The 22,538-nt window shown below is 41.9% G+C and overlaps 1 protein-coding gene across 1 annotated transcript; it reads right to left on the bottom strand.

Moving 5' to 3' along the window:
* Positions 1 to 202: 202 nt before the first annotated feature.
* On the bottom strand, positions 203 to 14,051 carry IL1R2 (interleukin 1 receptor type 2). The gene is made up of 9 exons (XM_051806963.1): positions 13,700 to 14,051; positions 11,910 to 12,037; positions 11,559 to 11,817; positions 9,238 to 9,412; positions 7,644 to 7,818; positions 6,515 to 6,580; positions 5,073 to 5,208; positions 3,492 to 3,637; positions 203 to 2,566 (listed from the first exon to the last, which is right to left on the bottom strand). Exons 2-9 carry the CDS (start codon positions 11,986 to 11,988, stop codon positions 2,451 to 2,453), a joined length of 1,152 nt encoding a protein of 383 aa, XP_051662923.1. The 5' UTR covers positions 11,989 to 12,037; positions 13,700 to 14,051; the 3' UTR covers positions 203 to 2,450.
* Positions 14,052 to 22,538: the final 8,487 nt, after the last annotated feature.

Raw genomic sequence — 22,538 nt, 5'->3', positions numbered from 1 at the left:
TGAGAGAAGCAGCTGAAGAATGGAGCTCATCCTGCAACCCCACAGAGCAGGGGTGACTGTGCCTCCAGGGGACAAGTCCCTCTGCAGCAGAGCGCTGGAAAAATCACACCTCTCCAGGAAAGTGCTGCCGCCCTCAAAGTCCCATCTCATATCTCACATCTTTCTTTACACACAACTCACACACTAGTATATTGCTTTGGGGTTTATTTGTTTTTCATTTTTCACATAACATTTTCAAAAACAATGTTGCCCTTGTATATAATGATACAAAGAAATGTAAAGCATTTATATTACGTAGACCACTTATTCAAGCCTACTGTAAAATATCTACATAATATAGTTCACTTGAACGTCTGCTTATGAGGAAAGCCTTCAGAATATTGCTAGACCAACAGTTAGAGAAGCAAATATCACTTCATAAAAGATAAGACTTTGTTTCTGTACATTCCTTTTGTATTCAAGGTGCCACTGAGTAACATCTATTCTCTTTATGCTTAAATTTTATGTCACATTCACATTTCTTTCTTCTGCTCTAGTTTGGAGGACGATCTGAGGTGTTTAACTTTCTTATGGCATCAATACTCCACATACTTCTTTTCCACTACTTGGTGAAATCCAACCTGTACCTATAGCTGGATGTGTTATTACACTACTCTTGGAGGATACAGATGGAAAGGAAGAACAAATCACATTTTGAAATGTTACACTTACTGACAAACAAAATTTATTCTCTAGCTACAGACTAGTGATTGCTTGAAAATAATGAGCATTCCTGATGTTCCTAAAATATTTTTCATGTTCCTTCCAGCATTGGTCATTTCATCTATAGCTTTCTTCCTTCAAAGAACAGATATCCAAGTGGATTGACTGGTTTCCACACTTGCAGACAGCTTTTTCCCATCTGCCCATAAAATACATGTAGTCTTTATCATCATAGCTGACATTCTGTGCTTGGAAACAGTAAATTCTGTGGTCTTCTTTGGTTGCTCTTGACTCAGACTGTGTCAGAACTCTAATCTCCATGCCTTAGAATATTTAAAGGGAGGCTTTGGCTTAAATCTCATTACTTGGAAGGTTTCTGCTAGTAGATAATAAAGGTTTCCTAACTCAAGTCACATCCTACTCTTTGAAGTTTTTCCAAATATTTATTGGATTAACTCAGAGCAAGCTATAAGAGATGGTGGAAAGGAATTATATTATGGCCTCTCCCAGTTGGACATGAGCTGCTCATTTCCCTAGTTTGTTACCATTTGTTTCTTTGGAGCCAGTGTTTTTCCTGATTTCTTTCCTGTAGAGCTTGAAAAACCTCGGGGATAATTTACATGAACAAAAAGCTTTATCTTCAGAGTCTGTGAGAGGCGTCAGTTACGGCTCTGTAACAATGTCGTCCTTTAAGGCAGTTTCTCTTCCCTCCCATACAGATGAAGATAATACACATTATATGTCATGTACCTATTTCTCAGCTATTATAAATGATGTCTCTTTGAAGAGGAAGTAACCAAGTCATTTTACTCCTTGTGACTCTCAAAGTACAGCATGGTCACTGATTGCTCCCTTCTGATTTATGCCAAGACTAGAATCCAGTTAGATTAACCTAACAGGCAGTGTTTTGTATCATGAGTAGTCAATTTGCATACTGCAATTTAAAGGACACAATTTGAAGCTATACCAGATTGGTCACAGAAAGGCACAATCTTGGAGGCACAAAAGGGTGAGACTGTATATTACTAACTGGCAATCTGTCCAACTACTTCCAGGAATGAAAGTTTTTATTAGTCAAATGACTCTCAAAACACAAATTCTTTCCTTGGCAAAGATAACAACATGTTACAGCTGACTATGAATCTCTAGATATGACATATTAGTAGATAAAACAGAACTGAATACTCCAATGTACAGTTATCTGTTGTGCAGATGTAGTTTTCTCTGGAGGAGGAATATTCTGAGACAGTCCGTTTAAGTAAAGAATAATCCAAATGGTGAAAAAAATTAGGTTTTTTATGGAGAAGTTCATAGATATACAGTTGCCATGACAACTGCATTTGGCTCTGGAAAAGGGAAAACAAATGGGTCTTCTAGGGGATTTCCTTTCCTTTTGTACAAAAAAACAGTAAGTTTATTGAAATTACGAAGGGTAAGAGCACCTCCCTTTCCCTACCTTTCCCATATGCAGAGCACGATCCCAGTATTCTGTGTTCCAAAATCCTACAGATTGCACCCTAGCTGCAAAATAATAGAATCAGGTTTCCTGCATCTAGGCAGTATAAAAATGGAAACTTATATTCTTAACTTCATCAGATCATAGAAGACTTGGAGAAGAGGGAAAGAGCTGATACATATCTGTCTGCTGGGAATGCAGTATATCAGGTCTGAAATGCTCTCTGTGCCTCACGTGAAAGATAGTCATGGTGATTCTTTGTTCTGTTGGCAGCTGGAGAAGCAGGCAGAATTTAAACCTTTGCTATGCTATATCCTTTATCGTCTCTCCGCTTCCAGCATATCCCTCCCACGATCACACAGGCCAATGCAATGGGAATCATTGCAATGTACCAGGACAAGCCAGCAGCTGAAAAGGTAAAGAATAAATATTAATATTTTTAAAAAAACAAACAAGCAAACAAAAAAACAACCAACTCTCAGGAATATAGTTCTCTAAGTTCAAGGAGGAAGAGGAGAAATCACAATAAAAAGGACGTATGCAAGTTAACCTTCCAGCACGGCTTATGCACCTGTGAAAGGAAGAGGTCTGTTGATTGAACACTCTGGGAAATGTGAGTGATTCATCAACCTCATGCAAAGAAACAATTAGCATTGCTTCACATTGATTTTACAGCATGTTCTTGGCCAGTGGTCTATCATGCTGCAATATTAATTACACTGAGCTTCAATCTTCTCTTCCCTTCACTAGGAGCCAAAATAATAACACCCATCTTAATTTATACTTCTTGTTATTTTGGTGGCAGTCTGTGCATGAGGAAAAGGAACACTCAAGTAATTAATTCTGTTATTGTCTTTTTTTTCCCTCATGGCTAGGCTTCACGAACGAAGATTTGGGAAGGCTCTATCCACATTTGCTACAGGCACGCTGGTGGCTTATGAGGCCAATACGTGACAGACATATTGTCTTTTTTTTCCCCTACTAGTTGGGAAACTGCAGGAGCTCTGGCCCTCCTACACCCAAAGGGAATTTGCCTGTAGTCTCACTGAAAACATCATTTCACAAAGTGTATCTAAATTGGAGTCCTATTCAATAAACAGATATACCAGGACAGCTGGATCTTTACCCCTGCACAAAATGTCAGTAAATAACCTATAGAAGGTGTATTTTGTGAACAAACTATATCAAAGACTACAGGTGAAAGAGTCAACTAGACTTTCCCCAGGCAATAATTCATTCTGGCACTATCTCTGACAGTATAAAAGGCTTGGATGATATGTCAGCATTAGAATAATAATAACAATTATCCAAAATAAGCAGTGAAAACAGCTACCTTCCTGCTTGACCCTTGTTGGCAGTACTTGGTATCCATATCTGTTCTGGGCTAGACAGGTAAAGTCTGTGTAAAAGTCCATTTCTTCAACAGAATCAAAAATCAATGGTACTTCAATGAAGTTTTCACCATTTTCTACAATTTCTCTAGAAAAAAAATAAGAAAAATTTAATGTTCAATACTTTTATAAGCTATCTTTTCTCTATTTAATATGTTCATTCTAAGAAGCACAAGAAAATGTATTGGATATTGGCTCATTTCTGAACTAGCCACACAGCATTCAAGGACACATGATGTCTCCCAGTCCAGTTCTGCTAACTAGTTGAGTCTCAGTGGGCAGTACTCATCCTGCACTTTTTGGAGCCTACAGGAAAAAGGATCTGAAGTTGTCTTGCAAAAATAATAAAAGGGAAGGAAGAAAGGCAAGTAGAATTCCGTATATCTTTAAGCTCTCTACACAGCATTGGGGAAGGACCTAATTCCTTCTTTCTGATCACCTATTCATTTCTGAAATTAATTATTACTACCAGATGGAAGAGGACATATGGAGAACATAAACCTGCAAATGCTCTCTCAGAAAACAGAACCACCATTCCTGTCTATCACATGTCCTGAGCCAAGACCTCCATACAAGAAACTGTCTAAGAAGTTTCCAGCTTATTTCAACATTATTGTTTCATGAGTACATCTCTCCAAAAATGGTTTTCTAGCTGCAGTCAAACATTGTCCCTTGGTATCTTTTAGTCATTTTTGGAGCAGTTGTCCAGCTGCTCTTTAATGATCTGATCATGAGTCTGCATTGCACCATGGCAATGGAATTCCAACTGTACCACAAGAAGGCAGGAACATGGCAGTAGGCTCTTTGCCAGAGACTTCTGCAGGGCATTTGTTTTCCTGGTGGTATTTGAGCTGTTTTGCCATGCTGCCATAATGGGGGCTTCCAGCAGAACTGGAGTGTCTCACACACTGTGGGTTCTACATGAACCTTAGCTGTCATAGTCACTGTCCTTGTGCAATTCCATAATAATATGTAACAGCAATAATGATAGTGATAGTCATAATCAAAGTAATTTTTAAAGTCCATGTAAGAAAGTACATGTGTGCTCTATTCTAAAGCCTGCAGAGATATTTTATGGTTCCTGACCACAGGTTTAATGCATTTTCACTTATCCATATAAATAAGATTTTTGTTTATATGGATGCTGCCAATCATGGGATGGGAAAACACATAAAGGCTTGGGTATACGGCTGAGTGACCACGTTACCTCTGGCTGCAGCATGACCAGGTTATTATCTGGCACTGGTGGCCACAAATGGCCAAAACCAGCTCACATCCATAATTGTTAAACACTCTTGTCCCTCAAAATACAGATGCCACATCCCCAAACTCTGTTGGAAATGGTCCCTGACCCATGCTAAACCCTAATCCATAGCCAGGAATTCCTTGGGAAGGTGCTCTCACCTTTACTTCAGATCTGTCTCTACCCCATTTCATTACCTGGCATTCAGTTGCACCAGGAGCCCCTCTTGCACTGCAGGTTAAAACAACAAGCACAAGGAAGCACTTTCAGCCAGACTTACTGTCGTTCTCCCTCTGTAACTCTGCTTTGTTTATAAACCACATCAACACTGGTGTCGTTTGCCAGCCATTCCACATCGGTTTGGACATGGCTGCTCAGCCCAACAAACACTTTGCATGGAAGAGTCATCTTGGAGCCTGTCAAAAAAACAAAGATTGAAAAACAATTTGGATACACGTGAAGAGCTACTTTTTCTTCTCGTGAAAGCCAACAACTCCAGTGGGAGATCAGGTTCCCACACATGGTAAGCACCACTGCATTCAAAACTGAAGTTAATCCCCAGATTACTTATGATCCCCTACCCCTTGGCAGAAAGCCCCTTCAGTTTGTCAGTCCTTCCCAGTGCTAACCAAATCATTTTCCTATTGCAAGAGTTAGCAACTCTTGCTCTAAACACATTCCTCAGGAGGCAAAGCTCTGTCCCTGCAGCCTTGCTCTTTCTGATGTACTGCAGCCCAAAGGGCACCATGTGATTTACCCCTCTGGAGCAATTGCATTAACCAAAAGTGTAGCTTTGCTTGGAGATGTTGTGGGCAAGAGCATTCAGCTCAAGGTGGGACCTCTGGGGATAAGGTGATTGTGCAAAAATGCTGAAATTTTGATAAAGTTATTGTAACTCAGAGTTAAGGATAAAGAGACTCCAGGTTGGTGTGGATCTATGGAAAACATAGGGTTCAATGATGCAGACAATGTTATTATTATACCTGTGCAGATGGTGATAAAAGGAACACAAAACACTACATGGAGGTAGACAGGAAACAAAACAAAACACAAAACCAACAATGAACAAAAAACCAAACCAAAACAAACAAAAAAAAGCAACCCCAAAACTTGGTAGGCTAAAATGATGGAAAGAAAAGTAGCAGGGAAAACTAACAACATCATAGGACAGAGCTGTGTGTTTAGTACCCAAGTTAAGAAAGTTTAGTGTAAAATGTGACTGGCATTGTCTAGGAGGAGGAAATGCAACAGACATTTGTTGTCATAATGTAATCTTCAAACAAAAATTGAGATCCTATCAAGGTACTTGCTAACTAAAAACTGTCTTGTTCAAACAGTAAAAATCAATGAAAAAAGGTCTCTTTTCAAAAGAGCTAGATGGCTCATTCAAAGCTACCAGATAACCAGACCAATTCGAGGAAATATGAAAAAGAAAAGTTCTTAGTGAAGAGGGAACTGCGGGCAGCTGAGCTAATGGTGCAAACATGCTTTCATTGCTTTGTAAGGGACTAAAATCTGTAGCACTTCTGCAGTTTCTCCTACCTGGAAGACAGCATCTGGTTGTAGACATTAAGAAACAAAAACTACACCAGCACTGACCCTCAGGTAAGATAATAGAGATCAAAGAAACTACAACAATTTACGCCAACAAATTACACCATAAGAGGACCTGCTCTAATTTTTATCTGATTAGGTGTTTCCAAAAATAATGTTAGACCTTACCAAGAACAGTTGATGTTGTCTTTTGCGTTGGATACACAATTATTGGGGTAATTCTTTTCTCTCGTTCTGAAGTTAGAAAGAGAACAGTCAGTGCTAACACAAGAGCAAACGTGGGCATGGCCCCAGAACTAGAAACGTGACACTTCGCTCAACACCTGTTGTCTGCCACGAAAACATTTGATTGTTAAACCCACTGGCTAAAAGAGACATTCCCGTCTCAAGCCCAGAGACCCGTGTTTGTGGAGACAGGATCCCGTTCTCATCCCGATCCCGAGGGATGCAGCAAAAGGAATTCATGGCACGCCCGTCCCCTGCTGGCCGCTCGGCGCAGCAGCGCCACGTCCCTTCCTCCCCCTCGCCGCCTTCACTCCTCTGCGAAACAGCATTTTGTCCTCGCCCTAAGCAACTATGAAGTGCTTTAACTCCTAACCTCTCTGAAGTCATTTGCAGTGACACCCCCATGCCCCCAAGACATAATTACTCGATTTAAAAAACACAGGTACTGGCAGGAACGACCCCTGTCGTACCAGGGGTGCTGTGGGAGACCCATCAGTGCCAGGGCAAGCATTCACGGTGTCCCCTTTCCCTTGGCATGCCTGAGAGATAGAGCATGACCTCCTCTCCCGAGTTTCATTAGCAAAGAAGAGGTCTTCTTAAGTGATGTAATGTTTTAAGGTGTCAATCCTTGAATCATGGAATCACAGAATGGTTTGGATTGGAAAGGACCTTAAAGATCATCTAGTTCCAAACCCCCTGCCATGGGCAGGGACATGTTTCAGATTGCTAGACCAGATTGCTCAGAGCTCAATCCAACCTGGCCTTGAACAATTCCAGGGATGGGGCATCCACAACTTCTCTGGGCAATTTATTCCAGTGCCTCACCACCCTCATAGAAAAGAACTTTCTCCTAATATCTAATCTCAACCTGTCCTTTTTCAGTTAGAAGCCATTCTCCCTTGTCCTGTAAAAAGTCCCTCTCCATCTTTCTTTTAAGCCCCCTTTAGGTACTGGAAGGCCTCAATTAGGTCACCCTGAAGGCTTTTCTTTTCCAGGCTAAACAAACAGTTGTCTTAGCCTTTCCTTGTCCAAGAGGTGCTTCACATCTCTAATCATCTAATGTTATATTTACCAACAGTCTCCAGCTGAATTGTCCTGGTGATTTCATACATCACACCTTCAAATGGAAATGACATCTTGCAAGTGTAATAGCCAGCATCTGTTGGTAGCACAGGTGTCATGATCAGAGAAGCTGAACCTTTCAGAATGACGAATTTCTCATTGTTGTCTTCCAAAGGCAGGGCATCCTGGAGAAAGGACAGCAAGTGGCATTATGACTCAGATATGGTTACGTCCTGTGTAGGTCCAAAACAAAATTACTTATCCCTATCTCTCTGTTATTAAATATCACTGGGAAATTTGAGCAGTTCCACTTTCCTACCAAAGGGCAAGTTCTTTTAAAGTGTATCTGTCTCTAAAATGCTCCGTGGCACTATGTGAAATGTGAAGAACCATTATTTTAATCTACTTACAATGTGTGTACATAGTTCTTCAATAAAGAGCGCATTTTAAGATGGAAAAGGTATAACACTCTCTTTTCTGAGTCCTCTTAAGAGCAATCAGCCAAGATATTCTTCTAAGACAAAACCATTTTAGTACCCATGAGGGTTTTCACAATTATATCACTTTCCATATATGACCTCGTAAGACTAATATTCTAAGGTGTTCTTTGAAGACGAATACTAGTAATCATAAAGATTTTCACATAGCTGTTACTTACCCTGTATACCTCATAAGCTGTTATAAATTCCTGCTCTGTATCCCTAAGGCTGTCTTCATACAAAGGTTGGAGCCCCTCTAAGGAGCAATGATGTTCCTGCTCCATGAAGGCAGGGTAGCTCTTTCAAACAGTTGTAATGAGAACCATATTGAGGGGGGCAGCCTTTTGCTTACATAAAGTAGCTTATATCCCACTTCTGAAGGGAATCCTGAGCAGCACCGTTTTACTGGTGTGGTACCGATCACAACCTAGGCACTGCTGTAGGAAGCCAGCCTATGTATTGCATCCCACGGTAAGGCAACAGCTGCACAAGGCAGAGCATGCAAACATAGTGAAGCATAAATAAAAGTTAACCAAGGTACTGTGAAAATACAAGAAGGAACCCCTGCTCTCCAGTGAGAAATTGTACAGATGAGGATGATGAATTGAAAGATATTTGACCTTAGAGGCAAAACCATGCTTGCTACTTGAAAAGCCACAAACTGGTAAGTTAGGCTAGAGAACACTCTAAGTAAGCATTGTGTAATTAACCTAGTATTTCCAAATGCTGTATTCCACTTGATTAATGAAAGCTACCCCATCTGAAAAGGGAGGAAGCACCCCTGGGAGGTCCTACTTTATGGGATCCACTACAAGAGCCATAAAGAAGCACAGTGCCCAAGGGAAGAGCCTGATCTCAAGTGGCAAACCCTGGAGTTGGGTAAGTAATCTATCCTTATATATAGTTGCACTGCCTGTGAGAGCATACAACATGTGGAACACTTCACCCTGTGCTGAATCCACCCCAGAGAACCTTTCTTAAAATATATACATCTGTCCCAAAATTCCCAGTATATTACACTGTGCTCATGACTTGACCAACATGATGTTCAGGAGAGACATAAAGTGGAGATTTATGTGCTAAATTGGAACTAGGCTATGCACAAAAAGGAGGTGAAAGTTCTACCTTGTACCACTTGAGCTCTAGGCTTGTCGAATTTGGTGAAAAATCCCACAGGTCAGGACAAACGATCTTTCCAGAAGTGAAAGTGGAGAGGACCTGGGGATAGGCAATCTCCTGAGCAGCTGTTTTCTCCACGACTGTGAGGTGGATGGAGACTTCTATGCAGTAGGAGGAGTTCCTGCAGACAGAGGAGGGAGAGGTGAGCACCCACCAGTGACACAGGGAACTTGAGTGATACTCAAGGTTTCCTCCTGGCTCCATTTCTTTCCTTAGCAGTTTCTAGGAGGCCAGGTCTGAGATCATACCAGGAGGGATGCTGGAAAAATCACTGGTACTGTTCTTTTGGCACAATCTAAACATGTGGTTGACACAGGTCTGCCTTGGACATTCAGTCTTTTCTTTTTTGTACACCAAGTTTCCTGTGCACCCTTAGACTACAGCATTTTTTTAATTTTTTCACCTGAACAGTAGTAGGTGTGTCATGAAGTCTCCACCATTCCCTTGGAAAAGGTCCTGACTATGAAAACCCTAATGATGAAATAAAAACCTTAAAGCATGTATTGAAAAACATCTGCAGTCACTATTGAACAAACACAGGCGTTTCTGTGAGTACATATCATATTGTGCAGAAAAGAAGGCATTCTGGCTTTGAAAGGTTTGCAATATTCATTCAGGCCCCAAGTGACAATCACTTCCAGTCCCAAGAGGACCAAACTTGGGAAGACAGATGCTTAAATTCTGTCCTCCACAACCTCTGAAGCCCTGCCTTGGAGGTGCCTCTACCCAGGGCAGTGACTGATCCTTGAACGGGCCAACAAAGCCAGGGGGTTCGACTGCCACCTCCAGGGGAGCAGCTGTGGGCTGCAAGCAGACAGACTGACACTGCTGCCAGGGCACTGTGGTCATCTCTCACTTAAAGGCTGGATGCCCAAATCCAAAATACTTGCTTCACAGAAGCAGAGGTCTCTGATAGTTTGCTTCTATCCTCATTTTGCAGTGTTGAAAAAAAAATCTGATAGCTTTCCCATAGGCTGATTTGCAAAGGGAATACAATTTGCTTGTACTCTATTAGTCCTGTAATAGTGTTAGCAATGAAGTTATGTACTGGACTCTTGCATGTCTTTTTCAAACGTGTTTCAGAGCATTTTACTGTAGGTATTAGTAACACTGCCATAGTATTATATATTGACAAACTAAGTCAGAATAGTACAAAGAGGGGATTTAAAAACGCCCTTGAAGGTCTCAGGCACTACTCTGATCTAGAACAATATTTACAACCTTTTATTGCTTTGACCTTGCTATCAGTGTCTTCTCTTCTGCCCCACCATTTCTTGCCGCTGAGACATGTGGAAAGGCCAACCCAATATGCTGAGCATGATTTCTCCACTGGAGTTCTGCCTCTCCATCTCTTCTTCTTTTGACACACATCATTCACAAGGTGTGTCTTGCCAGCAAGGAAACCGTGCTTTACACAAGCAGCTCCAGGGATGTGGAGATATGTTCTCCACTATAAACCCCAGAGCAAGATGCCAGAGATGTACTGGGAGGCTGGCTGGCTGGAGGAGCTTGGAGGGGACAGGGACCTGGGACACCTTCTGGAGTTCAGGCTTCAAGGGTGATGGGGGTTTTTGCCTTCTTCAGTCCCCAACAAATCCAGACCCTGGTACCTCTTTTGAAATGGTACAATGGGCTGTCAGATTGTAAACACTCAGAAAAAAACCCTACCAACAGGGCTGAAAAAAGCCATGCCTGAAGTCTCCACCCACTGCAATCTTATAAGTCTGTTATCAATCTAGTAAATACATATTGAGTCTTGGTAAAGGTCTTCCAGTAATACCAAGGCAATCAAATTCTGGTTTAAAATGTGAAGGAGAAATAAAATGAAGACCAGGGACAAGGAAGAGGAAAGAAGGAAGCCACTGCAGAGCCACAGTGTCTTAGTATATGTTTCATAGGGCAACCTGAAGTACACCAAGGCTATTTGCATCCTGCAAAATCCCCTGCCTGCAGCATGTCCCACTTGCCGTAGCACTGACTGGCTCATAGGTAAGCCAGAACAAATTCTTTATACACTGTTTTCCCATGACATCATAGCCAAAGCAGCAAACCTATCTCACAATTTATCCAGCTTTCAGTATATGTAGTTGCAGGAGACACATAGTGCACTTAAGATTCTGACCTTCCACATTTTTTCTCTAGTAATGTCAGTGAGGAAAGGATCTTACCCAGAAATGCCCTGAATATAACTGGAGTTTCAAATCAAGCTAATGTGTTTGAGACATAGTAAGCTTGTTAGTGCACTGGATTTTCTTTTAAATACTCACCTTTTTGTGCAGATATATACTCCTGAATCTTCTAGCATCACTGGTAAAAACCAGAGTGCATTTTCTTTTGCCCAGATTCTTGGATCTTCATCTCTTCCCGATATCATGGTTTTTGAACCATTTTTATGCCATGTGATATTAGGAGTCAAGGCAGAAAAATCCAAATGTTTGTAACTGGGGGAAGGGCACTTCAGAACCACAGGTTCTCCATGCAATTCGTAGTAGTGTTTGAAAAACACGGTGTGATCTGGGCAGTTTTCTATATAATCAGAGACATTTTTACATTACTGTCAGAGAGGCACATTGAACAGAAGGGTGAGGGAGACAGAAAGAAAAAAAGCATGCCCTTACCCGTGTTTTTGACTTGCTGGAATCTGAAAGCAGAGGCACCTGCTGTGCACGTCACCAGGACAAAGAAGAGCCCACGCATTTTTTTCCACAGCAAATTGGAAGAAGGTCAAGGGAAAGTCTTTTGAAATCTACAAGGAAGTTTATTACAAGACAAATTATATAATGAAAATAGTCAGTATTATCTTAGGAGTTAAATGTTCTTTTCCTTAATCCAGACCTGGGGAGCTTTAGTTCACCCTTAGTGAGCAGAAAGGGGTCTTTATCCCTAGTTTATGGAGGCTGACTTGGTGAAACCAGAGCATCTGGTTTGGCACACAGATATCACTTCTGTCCCTTCCCTTTCACTCCAGGACATGAAAATAGCATACCACAAGATGCTGCTCTGTCCCCACAGCTTTTCACTGCAACAGCTAAGGGTGGGAAAATCTAGTTCTGCTTATTTTGCAAGAAGATGTGACTTAGGCAAGGGTCAGCTGCTTCGAGTGACCTGTAGTGCAGTAGTTTGGGTGAACACAGGAGCAAAGATGCATCAGAAGGGATTTTGGTTCTCTGAAACCATCACCTCAGGTGTCTCTCAAGATTATATGGCCTTCACTAAATCCTGTGCCACTATATTTTCCGCAGTGTGGCTACTAAAGTAGGCCCGCTAGTGTGGATCAGGCTGCAGGCAAATTTCCTGCTATAACCAGAGCCAAGATTTCAAAGTCTCCAGCAAATGTTTCTATTGGGGCAAAAACATTGACTCCCATCGCACGCACAACCCATCTTGCTGGTGGTGCTTAAGTGAGTTTTCAGCATGGACACTACTACATATGTTCTAAAAAAAAAAGATAAGGAAAACCTGAACAACTTGTCCTGAAAATCAGATATGGTGACACTAAGGGAAAACAAAACTATCCGCTGCCAGTCATTCATCAGATGTCATCTGTATGGACCTGGCACGGACCCAGAAGTTTCTGTGTACATCACTGAATGCTTCTGCTCTGCCACGAGGCTTCAGCTGCTGCTACTCAATTGATAATGTGTTATCTCAGTATGCTGCAGGCAAAAATATATAAAACATGCTGCATAAGGGCACTAGTTTATGCTCTGTGTAAGGAATTTATGAACAATACAGTACACGTATGCACGTGATACATACCATTTCCATTTTATATACAGAAATGGAAATCTCATACATTTAACATTAGTCTAACACTATGATGAATATTAAATGACTGTGCAATTACTTCAAATCATATCCGAAAGCAAAAAAACATTTCTACCAATATAACATAGCCATATTCATAGGTATTCACCTTTGGGCATCTTCTGTTTATCCTATCACTCTCATATTTATGTCATGGTTTAATCTAAATTTCTTCCTGTTCTGGTAGCTATACTTATCCAACATCTGATAGTTTGACTACAATAAACTATTTCCAGCTTATTGCCATCTCTGCAACACCACAAAGCCAACCTCTTTCTCAATAATAATGTTTCATAACCATGGGTCATTTCCCCTACTGCTAGGTCTGCGAGGGTTTCCAAGGGCGTTGGTATGGAGCTGTAGCCTCCCTCAGCGCACCTGGACTAGGTGCTAGTGTCATTAACAAGCCTCATGATTCACATGGATACTCTGTAACAGGTGAGTTTCTCTCTCAGTTTCTTTGCCTGATGAAAACACTTGGTTATTTTGTTTATAGATTTCCGGTTCCTTTGCTTTAGTAACTAGAGATCTTCATAAGCCCTACACAGTTTGAGGGTTTAGGGGAGGTTTTCATTCCCAAATTTCCATCAGATTCACTTACCTGTGTTTCTGCAGTCTTTCAGCCATTAGCTTTTCACAAAAGAAGCTATTGTGGAAATTGCTAGTGAGGACCTTATATAAGGTTTAGCTCAACACACAGCGGAAATTTGTCTCTCATTGCCCAATCAGATTTGTGTCAGAACCAAACGACATTTTAGACAGAGCTTTCTTTCCTTCCGTAGAGTGAGGATGAGAGAAACAGAGGCGCAGAGAGAAAACATGTTTGGATTTCCCAAAAAAGGGGAAATAGCTGCTAAATGAGTACGTGACTAATTTTCCTTTTTTTCTGATGAGTGGTAGCTTGCATACACTCATGTCTTCACATGACTATTTCGTGCTCTACATCAAATAAAAAATTCTCATGAGTAACAAAAGGTGTTCTGCAGCATGGTCAGCTAAAAAATTGCACTGTAGTTAAATAATTGCAATCTTCACATTATGTGGTTTGGCAAGCTCGTCATAGACAACATAAATCTTCTGTGATTTCTCAGACCGCTTTTGAATCACGAATGAGTTGATTGCCCTTTCCTTCCATAACTTCCATTTTAGTGTGACTGCCTACATTAAGGCTCTCTTGCAATAGGGTATAAAGAATTAACAGATATAAGCAGATCATGAGCAGAAGGAGTAAGAAATGGACTATAATTTGTGGCAATGATGGCCTTCACGTGTCTAGAAGAGGGCAATCTAATGAGGGACTTCAATCTGGAACTGAACTACAAGACAGTTTTTCCTGTGCCTTGTCCTGACTTGTCATGTTCCTTCCAGGCAACCTTGCATCTCTTACAGCCTCTTGATGCTTCATGGAGCAGCTGTCACGCACTGCCTCACTGCAAGCCCAGGAAGGCAAGATGTGGTGTCTGGCTGACCTGCTGGACCTGGAGTCAGAACACAGGTCTAGCAGACTTCAGTGAAATGTCCTCACCTGCCTGGGCTTCGTAAACCTTGGCCAAGCAACCCTGGTCTGGAGTGCTGGGGTCCTAGCCCAAGCCTCAGGCCTTGTGGTGCTCTGACTAACCAAATAATGACAGAGCAATAAAAATAACATAGCTGTTTATTGCAGTAAGCACATAAGAACCATTTTTTATTTAATCCTAACATAATTCATTGACTTTTTCTTTAATATCAGTCTCAGTTGTATTGAAGACCTCAGAATATTGTTTAAGAGTTGAAAAATTATCAGGTTTTGAGACCATACTGCCCTCTACTATGGAGAGAAGAAACATATCAATGAAGGCAACTATTAATACACTGCAATCTTCAGGGATGTGTCGCATGCTTGGAGTGCATATATTCCTTTGTGCAGGCAATATTGACCATATTATAACCAGTTCAGTAAATAAAGAGAAAAGAAAAATCATTAAGCGCCATATTTCAATCTGTAGTGGTCTGTACAGTTTCTGTATGCCGATCAATGCAGTCATTGCAAGGATCTCTATAGCTATCAACCCCACACAGAAGCTGATGGATTTTCTTCATCAGTCCTGTTATCCATAAATCTGAAAGGCTGATGATGCAACTGAAGTTACTAACTGCCCTGTAGCACTCCATCTTCTTGTAGAAAGGAAAGAACTCAATCCCCTCAATGCAAAACTCACAATTGAACTATGAAACCCCTGGTTTTGCCTTCCAGAATCTCTGCACTTCATTCTGAGAATCTGACCTCATGAATTATAAAACTATATCAGTCTTTCCATTTCCAATTCACTGTATGCAACCAGAAAGACAAGCTGTCAGATTCAGTGACCTGTGTTATATTAAGTTTAAATTCAGGCTATTACTGTATGAGTGACTTGCACAATAGATGTGGGAGCCTCTGATTGTAACCCTGGTCACCAAAATGAGGCAAATCCCCAGCAAATAACCCATATGTTTACCAGACACAAAAAGAGCAAAACTGCAGGAAATGAGGCTTGATATCTTTGGAAAGATTGTACCTACCCACTGCTGCAAACACATTCATTGCATGCACTGAGTAAAGACATGTGACAACAAGCTGTTTGATGAGCAGCAGAACTAGCATCACTTCTTTTCCACAGATTTGTGCCCCATGCCCTCACAGACACTCCTCCACTGCAGCCACTTCATGGCCTTTCCCCACCATGCTCCAGTGCTTTCCTTCCCCTCATGCCATGTCCTCTTTTCCCACCTCACCCATGACTAGTTTGTCTAGGCCAGGTGCAGTAGCACATCCTTGGGCTCGCTTGCAACTACACTGATACAACTGATCGACTTATTGCCCATTACCATTTGTATGGAATGGTTGCTGCCTGACTTTCCCTCTGTGGGGCAATGCTTTGGGTCTCCCATCTGTACACATCAGCAGTCACCAACTTTCCTCATGCTGCTACAACTCCAGGCATTTTGAAAACACAGCCCCTTAGAGGATACAGCTGCAACATTCAAAGTGAGTTTATATGCTGACCTGCCTTAGAAAACTAAACTAAACACAAATAGCAGTGCAGTTCTCAGACAGCATCATGTCCTTCGATCCATCTAACAAGGATCAACACAGTTAAACAGCTTTCTTTAGAAAAGCTCTATCTTGGCTGTCTTCTTATCCAGAAAATGTCCTGATCACATGCACCACTACAAGAACCTCAGGTTAAAATAGTTTATCTGGAGGTGCAAAAGTCTGGTCTAGAATAACTCAGGAAGAAATGAAAGATAGAACAAGTACTTTTTTTTTTAGGAGCTCTCTGCTGAGAAGGCCATGTTATTTTTGCGGTCAGTTATCACTGAGTATTTATAAACAGAAATATGCAAGTCTAGCAGCTATACATACAGAGAGAGACTCTTTTAGGGAAGCTGGTGTCATTCTCTGGTTTCATTGTGCTGATGATTCATGTATACAGCTCAAAATGCTGGAGCATAGCTGTGAAATTCCTGACTTGAAGATCAGACTATTTCCCATATGTCTCAGCCGTTGCTCATCTCACTACATAGCTATTTCTCACACCAGGGCTACATGCAGCTGCCTTGCCACATTTGGGTGGATTTTGCTGTCCTCAGACATCCTAATAAAATAAACAAAATCTCAAGAAATATTTAGTGTTCTGGAAGTTCCTTGCAACAGAGACTTTCAAAAGGTCTCCACAAGCATGGTGTGTCTGTTCAGTATCCCTAGTCCATGGAAGGGGAGATGGAAATTCAGGCATCATGTAATGGAGATAAGACCATTTCTATAAGGGACAATTAATGTGCCAGCTTCTTCTAGCAACTCTCAGGTTCTGCTGTCTGCCTTGGAGGAACTCACCCAAGTGGCTCTGTGGCTGATGATGTTTGGCAACCAAGAACTGCACTCCCATAGACTTAGCTATTTATTCTGTTATCCAGTTTGGCTAAGTGAATATCATGCAATTAAAAACCGAAGAAAATTTCTCTGGTTCACATAAAAATAAGGTGATGAGGGATTAAGAAATATTGAATGTTGAAAGCTGACTGGCAAGCAAAGATGCAAAGTAAACCTCAACTATTGCACCAACACATGTTCTTGGGCTTATTGACATGATGGAACCTGGTTTTCATTACTTATAATATCCTTGTGCACTGTTCCCAGATGGGGTCCTGAGGAGCACAGAAATGGAGAGGGAAGAAAAAAAGCTATCCAACTCTGAGAATTACCAAATAGATGGAAAAGAAAGAGAAAGACTAAACAGAGAAATTAGCACAAGGCACAACAGATTCCAGGAACACAGGAATTTGCATGCTTAGCCAGAGGAATAAGTGCTGTCATACCCAGGTTGTATATGACTAAGTGGAAGAAATAGGAGGAGATGCTCCAAGAGATATACTTTGCCATGAGGGAGTGCTAGTTTGGCCAAGGCAGCAATGGTTACAGATTGCCTCACTGCTACTTGTTCCTGGGATGTCAAGAGACTCTTTCATAGCAATAGAAGCCAGGCAGTCTGTGAAAAATAATTACACTCTCAAGAGCTGGAAGCGACATGGAGGAGGAGACCCTCAGTGTAGAAATCAACAGGTTGAAAGGGACAAAGTAATAGCTAGAGAAGCCCAGAGTTGCTGTGCACAGACACACAGCCATAGACTGGTAAAATAAATGATTTCTGAAAAAGTAGGATTTGCTGGATTTTATTTAAGGGAGAAAACCATCCCAGGGCACAGTCTACTTGATATTTGGTGCTATGTGGAAAAACAGTGACAGAGGACTGTTGCAAAGTTCAGTTTGTTAAAAGTAGTAGAGGTAAAATGATATCTCTGTCTCTATAAACTGAAGCGGAGACGGTAATTTAAATTGCTAAATAGTGACAATCTAAACATCAATACATCCTAATGCGTCTCTGAAATGACAATAAAAGTGAAAAAGTATCTCTTACTGCCCTTCCTTCTGTCATGGATAAAATGGTGTATAGATATCCTGAATTTTGTTCAGGGATATGGTTCGGAGTAGTGTTGGGGTCGGAGAGTAAAAGAGCCTAGAGCTCCAAGGACACTGGGGATGAAAAAGTCAAGCCAAGGGCATCATGGCAGGGCCCCAACATCATTGCTACCCCTACATCTTTTTTATCTGGTCCACCCACGGTGATGGAGACCTCAGCCACAGTGACTAGAAGTCCTTAGGGTTAGTGGTAGGGTTTAAAGACTAAAAGATCCCACATCTCCAGGAACCCTGGAGCTGGAAAAGGCATGCCAAGTGGATCACGGCGAGTCCCCAACTTTTCTGCTCCTATATCTTTTTTATCTAGGCTACCAATGGTGATGGGGACCTCAGCTCCAGCAACAAGATGCCATAAGGTCTAGTGTTGGTGTTGGGGTTCAGAGAGCCACAGAGTCTACAGTTCCAGGGATACTGGGGCTGGAAAAGGCATGCCAAGGGGATCACAGCAGGAACCCAAGATTACTGATACCACATGTTTTTATTGTGGGTGACCTATGGTGAGGGGGACCTCTGCCACAACTTCAAGCCATTCGGGTTAGGGTTCAGAGAATAAAAGAGCCAACATTTCCAGGGAAACCAAGGTTGGTGTCATGGATTAAGATTGGCCCCCCCTGAGAGTCAGGGGCTCAGAGGTGATTGGGTGCCAGGGCAGTGTTCCCTGGAGGGTCAATCACTGCTTGTTTTGTTCGCTACTGTGAAAAATCATATATACACAGCACCAGAAGCTGTTGGCAGTGTATTTCTGTCGGTGTCTGCTGCGTGTAGGTGTAGAAGGCCAGGGGGTGGCTGGGCTCCTTCTTCCCCCCTCTGGGGAGGGAGATGGGAGCCCTGCGGCCCCCCAACTCTGCCTAGGCCAGAGTTAGAGACAGCATTGGAGTGAGTGAGTGTTTGTGAGGGACATGACTCACAAACAACTGGTAAGCGAGAGGGAGAGAGAGGCAGGCCTTGCGGCCAGGCCCTCTTCTTCTTTCCCCCCTTTGCAGCCAGGTTGCAGAATGGGGCTGTTTTTCCCTTTCACTGTTTAGTGGGAGTGGTGCAAGGCTCAGCACTGAAGCAGAGCCAAGTGGACGGGCTGATAACGAAGTAGCTTGGCACTAGGGAAAGAAATCCCAGGCAAAATTGGAGAAGGGCCAGAGAGAGAGAGGCTTGGGAGTTGCCCTGCCGAGGTTTGACCTGGGGCAGCCGAAAACTGACTTGGAGGACGCGTATGTTGATAAGCTACACTACAGCAGCCTACAGAACCGAGAGAGAGATCACACAGCAGAAATGACACAGGATCAAGGAGAAAGGACTCAGAGCTACCTTCTTGGACTTTGTGAGGAAGGAAGGACTTCCACAAACAGCTGAAGGTTCAGGGGCCCCGAACACTCCCACGAGAGAGAGACTGGTTACTTATCAGCCTGAAAAGGCTTGTCCTGGACTAAAGTTAAAGGAGAAGCTTCGAAGGGACTGATAGAAGTGTAATATATTTATATATAGTTGCTTTTAATTTGTACAGTATATTTATTTGTGTAAATAAATGTAAATACTTCCCCTTCCCCTATAGAAGCCTCTGGCCTGAAAGTTTTCTCTTCGGTGTTGGGATAGATTATGGGAAGGTGTGGGGGAAGCTTGGAAATTGGATTTTGGATTTCTAATGTGGCTCAAACTGCCACAGCTGGAAAAGGCATAACAAGGGGATCATGACAGCAACCCAAAACTTCTGCCCATATTTGTTTTTTGTGTGGGCCACCTGTAGTGATGGGGACCTCAGTCACATGGACAAACTGCCATTGGGGTTAGGGGTAGGGTTCAGAGAGCAAAGCAGCCTAGAGCTCCATGGACACTGAGGCTGGAAAAGGTTTGTCAAGGGTGTCAGTGCAGGGCCACAACATTGCTGCTTCCATGCCTTTCAAGTAATGGTCACCTGACGTCAGCCACAGTGAAAAGACACCATTAGCATTAGCATTTGGGTTCAGAGAGCGACAGAGCCTACAGCTCCAGGGACACTGGGGCTGGAAAAGGTATGCCAAGGGATCACAGTAGAGTCCTAACATTGCCACTTCCACACTTTTCAAATGATGGCCACCCATGGTGATGGGGAACTCAGCTTCAGCAAGGGGATCAATGCAGGGCCCCAGCATTGCTGCACCCATATCCTTCTAGTCTGGGCCACCCATAAAATCATTCAGGCTGGAAAGAAACTCTAAGATCATCGAGTCCAATCATTAACCCAGCATCGCCATGTTCATCACTAAACCATATCCCCAGGTGCCATATCCACACACATTTTGAACACTTCCAGGGATGGTGATTTCACCACTTCCCTATGCAGAACATTCCAAAGCCTGTCCATCCTACCAGTGAAGAAATTTTTCCTAATATCTAATCTAAACCTCTCCTGATGCAACTTGAGGCCATTTCCTCTTGTCTTGTGACTTGTTACCTGGGAGGACGACCCCTAATTTCCTACAACCTCACTGGGGTTCCTTCTGCTTCCCCAAGCTAGCAGCCATCCCCACTGCTTGGATGAAACAAGCCTACAGCATACATCACCTACCATGACTTACTGCAGGGCTTCAGGTAAAGCTGCAGCACCAATCTGGTCACTCAACATGTCAGGGCTAAGAGGTGGGGCTGACTGGGAGGAAGCAATGCCGAGAAGAACAGCAGACATTTCCCACAGCTTTGGCATCTTCTCAGACTGCAGGCAGTGAGCCAGTAGGGGCACTAGGGGCATGCTAGAAAAAGAAGCAAACCTGAGATTGCTGATTAGCTTTTTCTTTCCCTCCAGTTCCGAAATCACAGTGTTTGCTTGCAATCATTATTGGTCTTTTTATGTACGAAGCTCTGTGGTCTTGCATGTGAAAAGTGTTGAGGGATTTAAAAACACAGCAGTGATTACAAAAAGCTCACGGTAACAGCAGACGGGGGAGGAACTATGTCCAGTTGAGGAGCATGAAGTCATATAGAATTACATGAGCCAAAACAACAGGGACAATAGATTTCTAAATCAGTTTTTGTGCTTGGTTTAAGCAGCCAACCCAGCAAACAGGAATTCCAAAGGCAAAGAGAAAAACAGATGACAAAGATTTTTGTTCATAATTAACTTTTTGTTAGCTGAACTTAAATTTAGTAGGTAAGAAGTAACTTCATACTATGAAAAACAGTGACAAAAGTACGGCTTATGATTAGGGAAAAATTGAGCTGGTACAGATCATATGTAACTGTAGGTGTACTGAGAGTGTAATATTAACCATTACTTTTACTTTTTTATTACATATTCCTGAATTAAATATTTGCCTCACCAAGAAGATGAAGTCATTTATGTAATGCAGGCAGTAAATCTTCTCATTTATCTTAGTTTTACTGTCTTTTGGACACACAAGTATATTTCACACACTAGTTTTAAGAAGCAGGAATATGAAACACACTTAGTGGATGCAATTTCCCAAGTTATTTCTTTCCTACTCCACTACAGTAATGTGTAATTCATTATCACAGGATTTATGGTGATGGGATGGGGGACACAGTGCAAAATACATGAAAGTGCATATGCTATAGAAATACAGACAACAAAGTTTCAGTTGTACTTGGCATTTTCCCTTGGTGCTTGTCCTGTATGTAATGTCACAATGACCAGCAATTCTGACTGGCATCAACAGTTGCTTGAGAAAAAACATGACGAGATAGACTTGTTCTGGATCAGTGATATAAATGAAGAGAGGGTTACAAATAAATGAATAATAAATAAACAGATGCAACAGATACTGCTTCTAAATGAAGAGGCGGGGGAAGAATCAGTGTATTCGAAAACATGAATCAGGAGAAATCAAGTCAGTTCGGAAGAATCAGAACCAATCCCAACAACACCATCATCCTAAAAAATAAATGCAAGAGCAACCAAGTGATGCTGCAAGATCACACTTGCAATAAAGAGTTAGTAGGCTTAGTCTTTATCTTTTGTGTATCTGTTGAGTTGATGCACACACACTGTGATGTACTGAAGAAAGTTCAGATTTTGTACCATTTGTTTAGGTTAATGAACACATTTGTTTTAATAAAAACAGTTACCACCAGCTGAGCTCATGGTATTCTGTTATACTTTTAACAGCTGACCACATAACAGGAGTACAAATACACGTGGGGCAGCAAAACTGATCTTGAGAGGATTTCAGCCTTCAAATGCAGAGAGTTAAGCCCTTCTCAAGCACATAATGTTCTGTATAAGCTTAAAAGAGAACTCATAATTTCAGCAACTTCAATTTCTTAAAGACTTTGGGAGGATTTAACACGTGATGGAAAGCCAAGACTATTTAATGATATTTGTTTAAATCGTTGCTATCAACTACATTTTGAAAAGAAAAAGATGTTTTGACAACAATATTGCTTTCATATGCATTTTTTTCTTAATCACAAGATGGAAGAGTTTTCATTCAGACTTTGTTCATTGGAAGGCTTT

Source organism: Manacus candei, unplaced genomic scaffold (assembly GCF_025592945.1).
Source record: "Manacus candei isolate 608988 ecotype Guabito, Panama unplaced genomic scaffold, ASM2559294v1 h1tg000069l, whole genome shotgun sequence".
Lineage (NCBI taxonomy): Eukaryota > Metazoa > Chordata > Aves > Passeriformes > Pipridae > Manacus > Manacus candei.
This window is presented reverse-complemented; position numbering and strand designations above follow the sequence as displayed.

What these genes read in the sequence shown, in the direction of transcription:
- IL1R2 (XM_051806963.1), bottom strand. Translation starts at nt 11,988, where the DNA reads ATGCGTGGGCTCTTCTTTGTCCTGGTGACGTGCACAGCAGGTGCCTCT. An exon ending in GTATATATCTGCACAAAAAG is followed by an intron (nt 9,413 to 11,558) that starts GTGAGTATTTAA and finishes CTCTGTCTGCAG; the next exon opens with GAACTCCTCCTACTGCATAG. An exon ending in AACAAGGGTCAAGCAGGAAG is followed by an intron (nt 2,567 to 3,491) that starts GTAGCTGTTTTC and finishes TTACCTTTTCAG; the next exon opens with CTGCTGGCTTGTCCTGGTAC.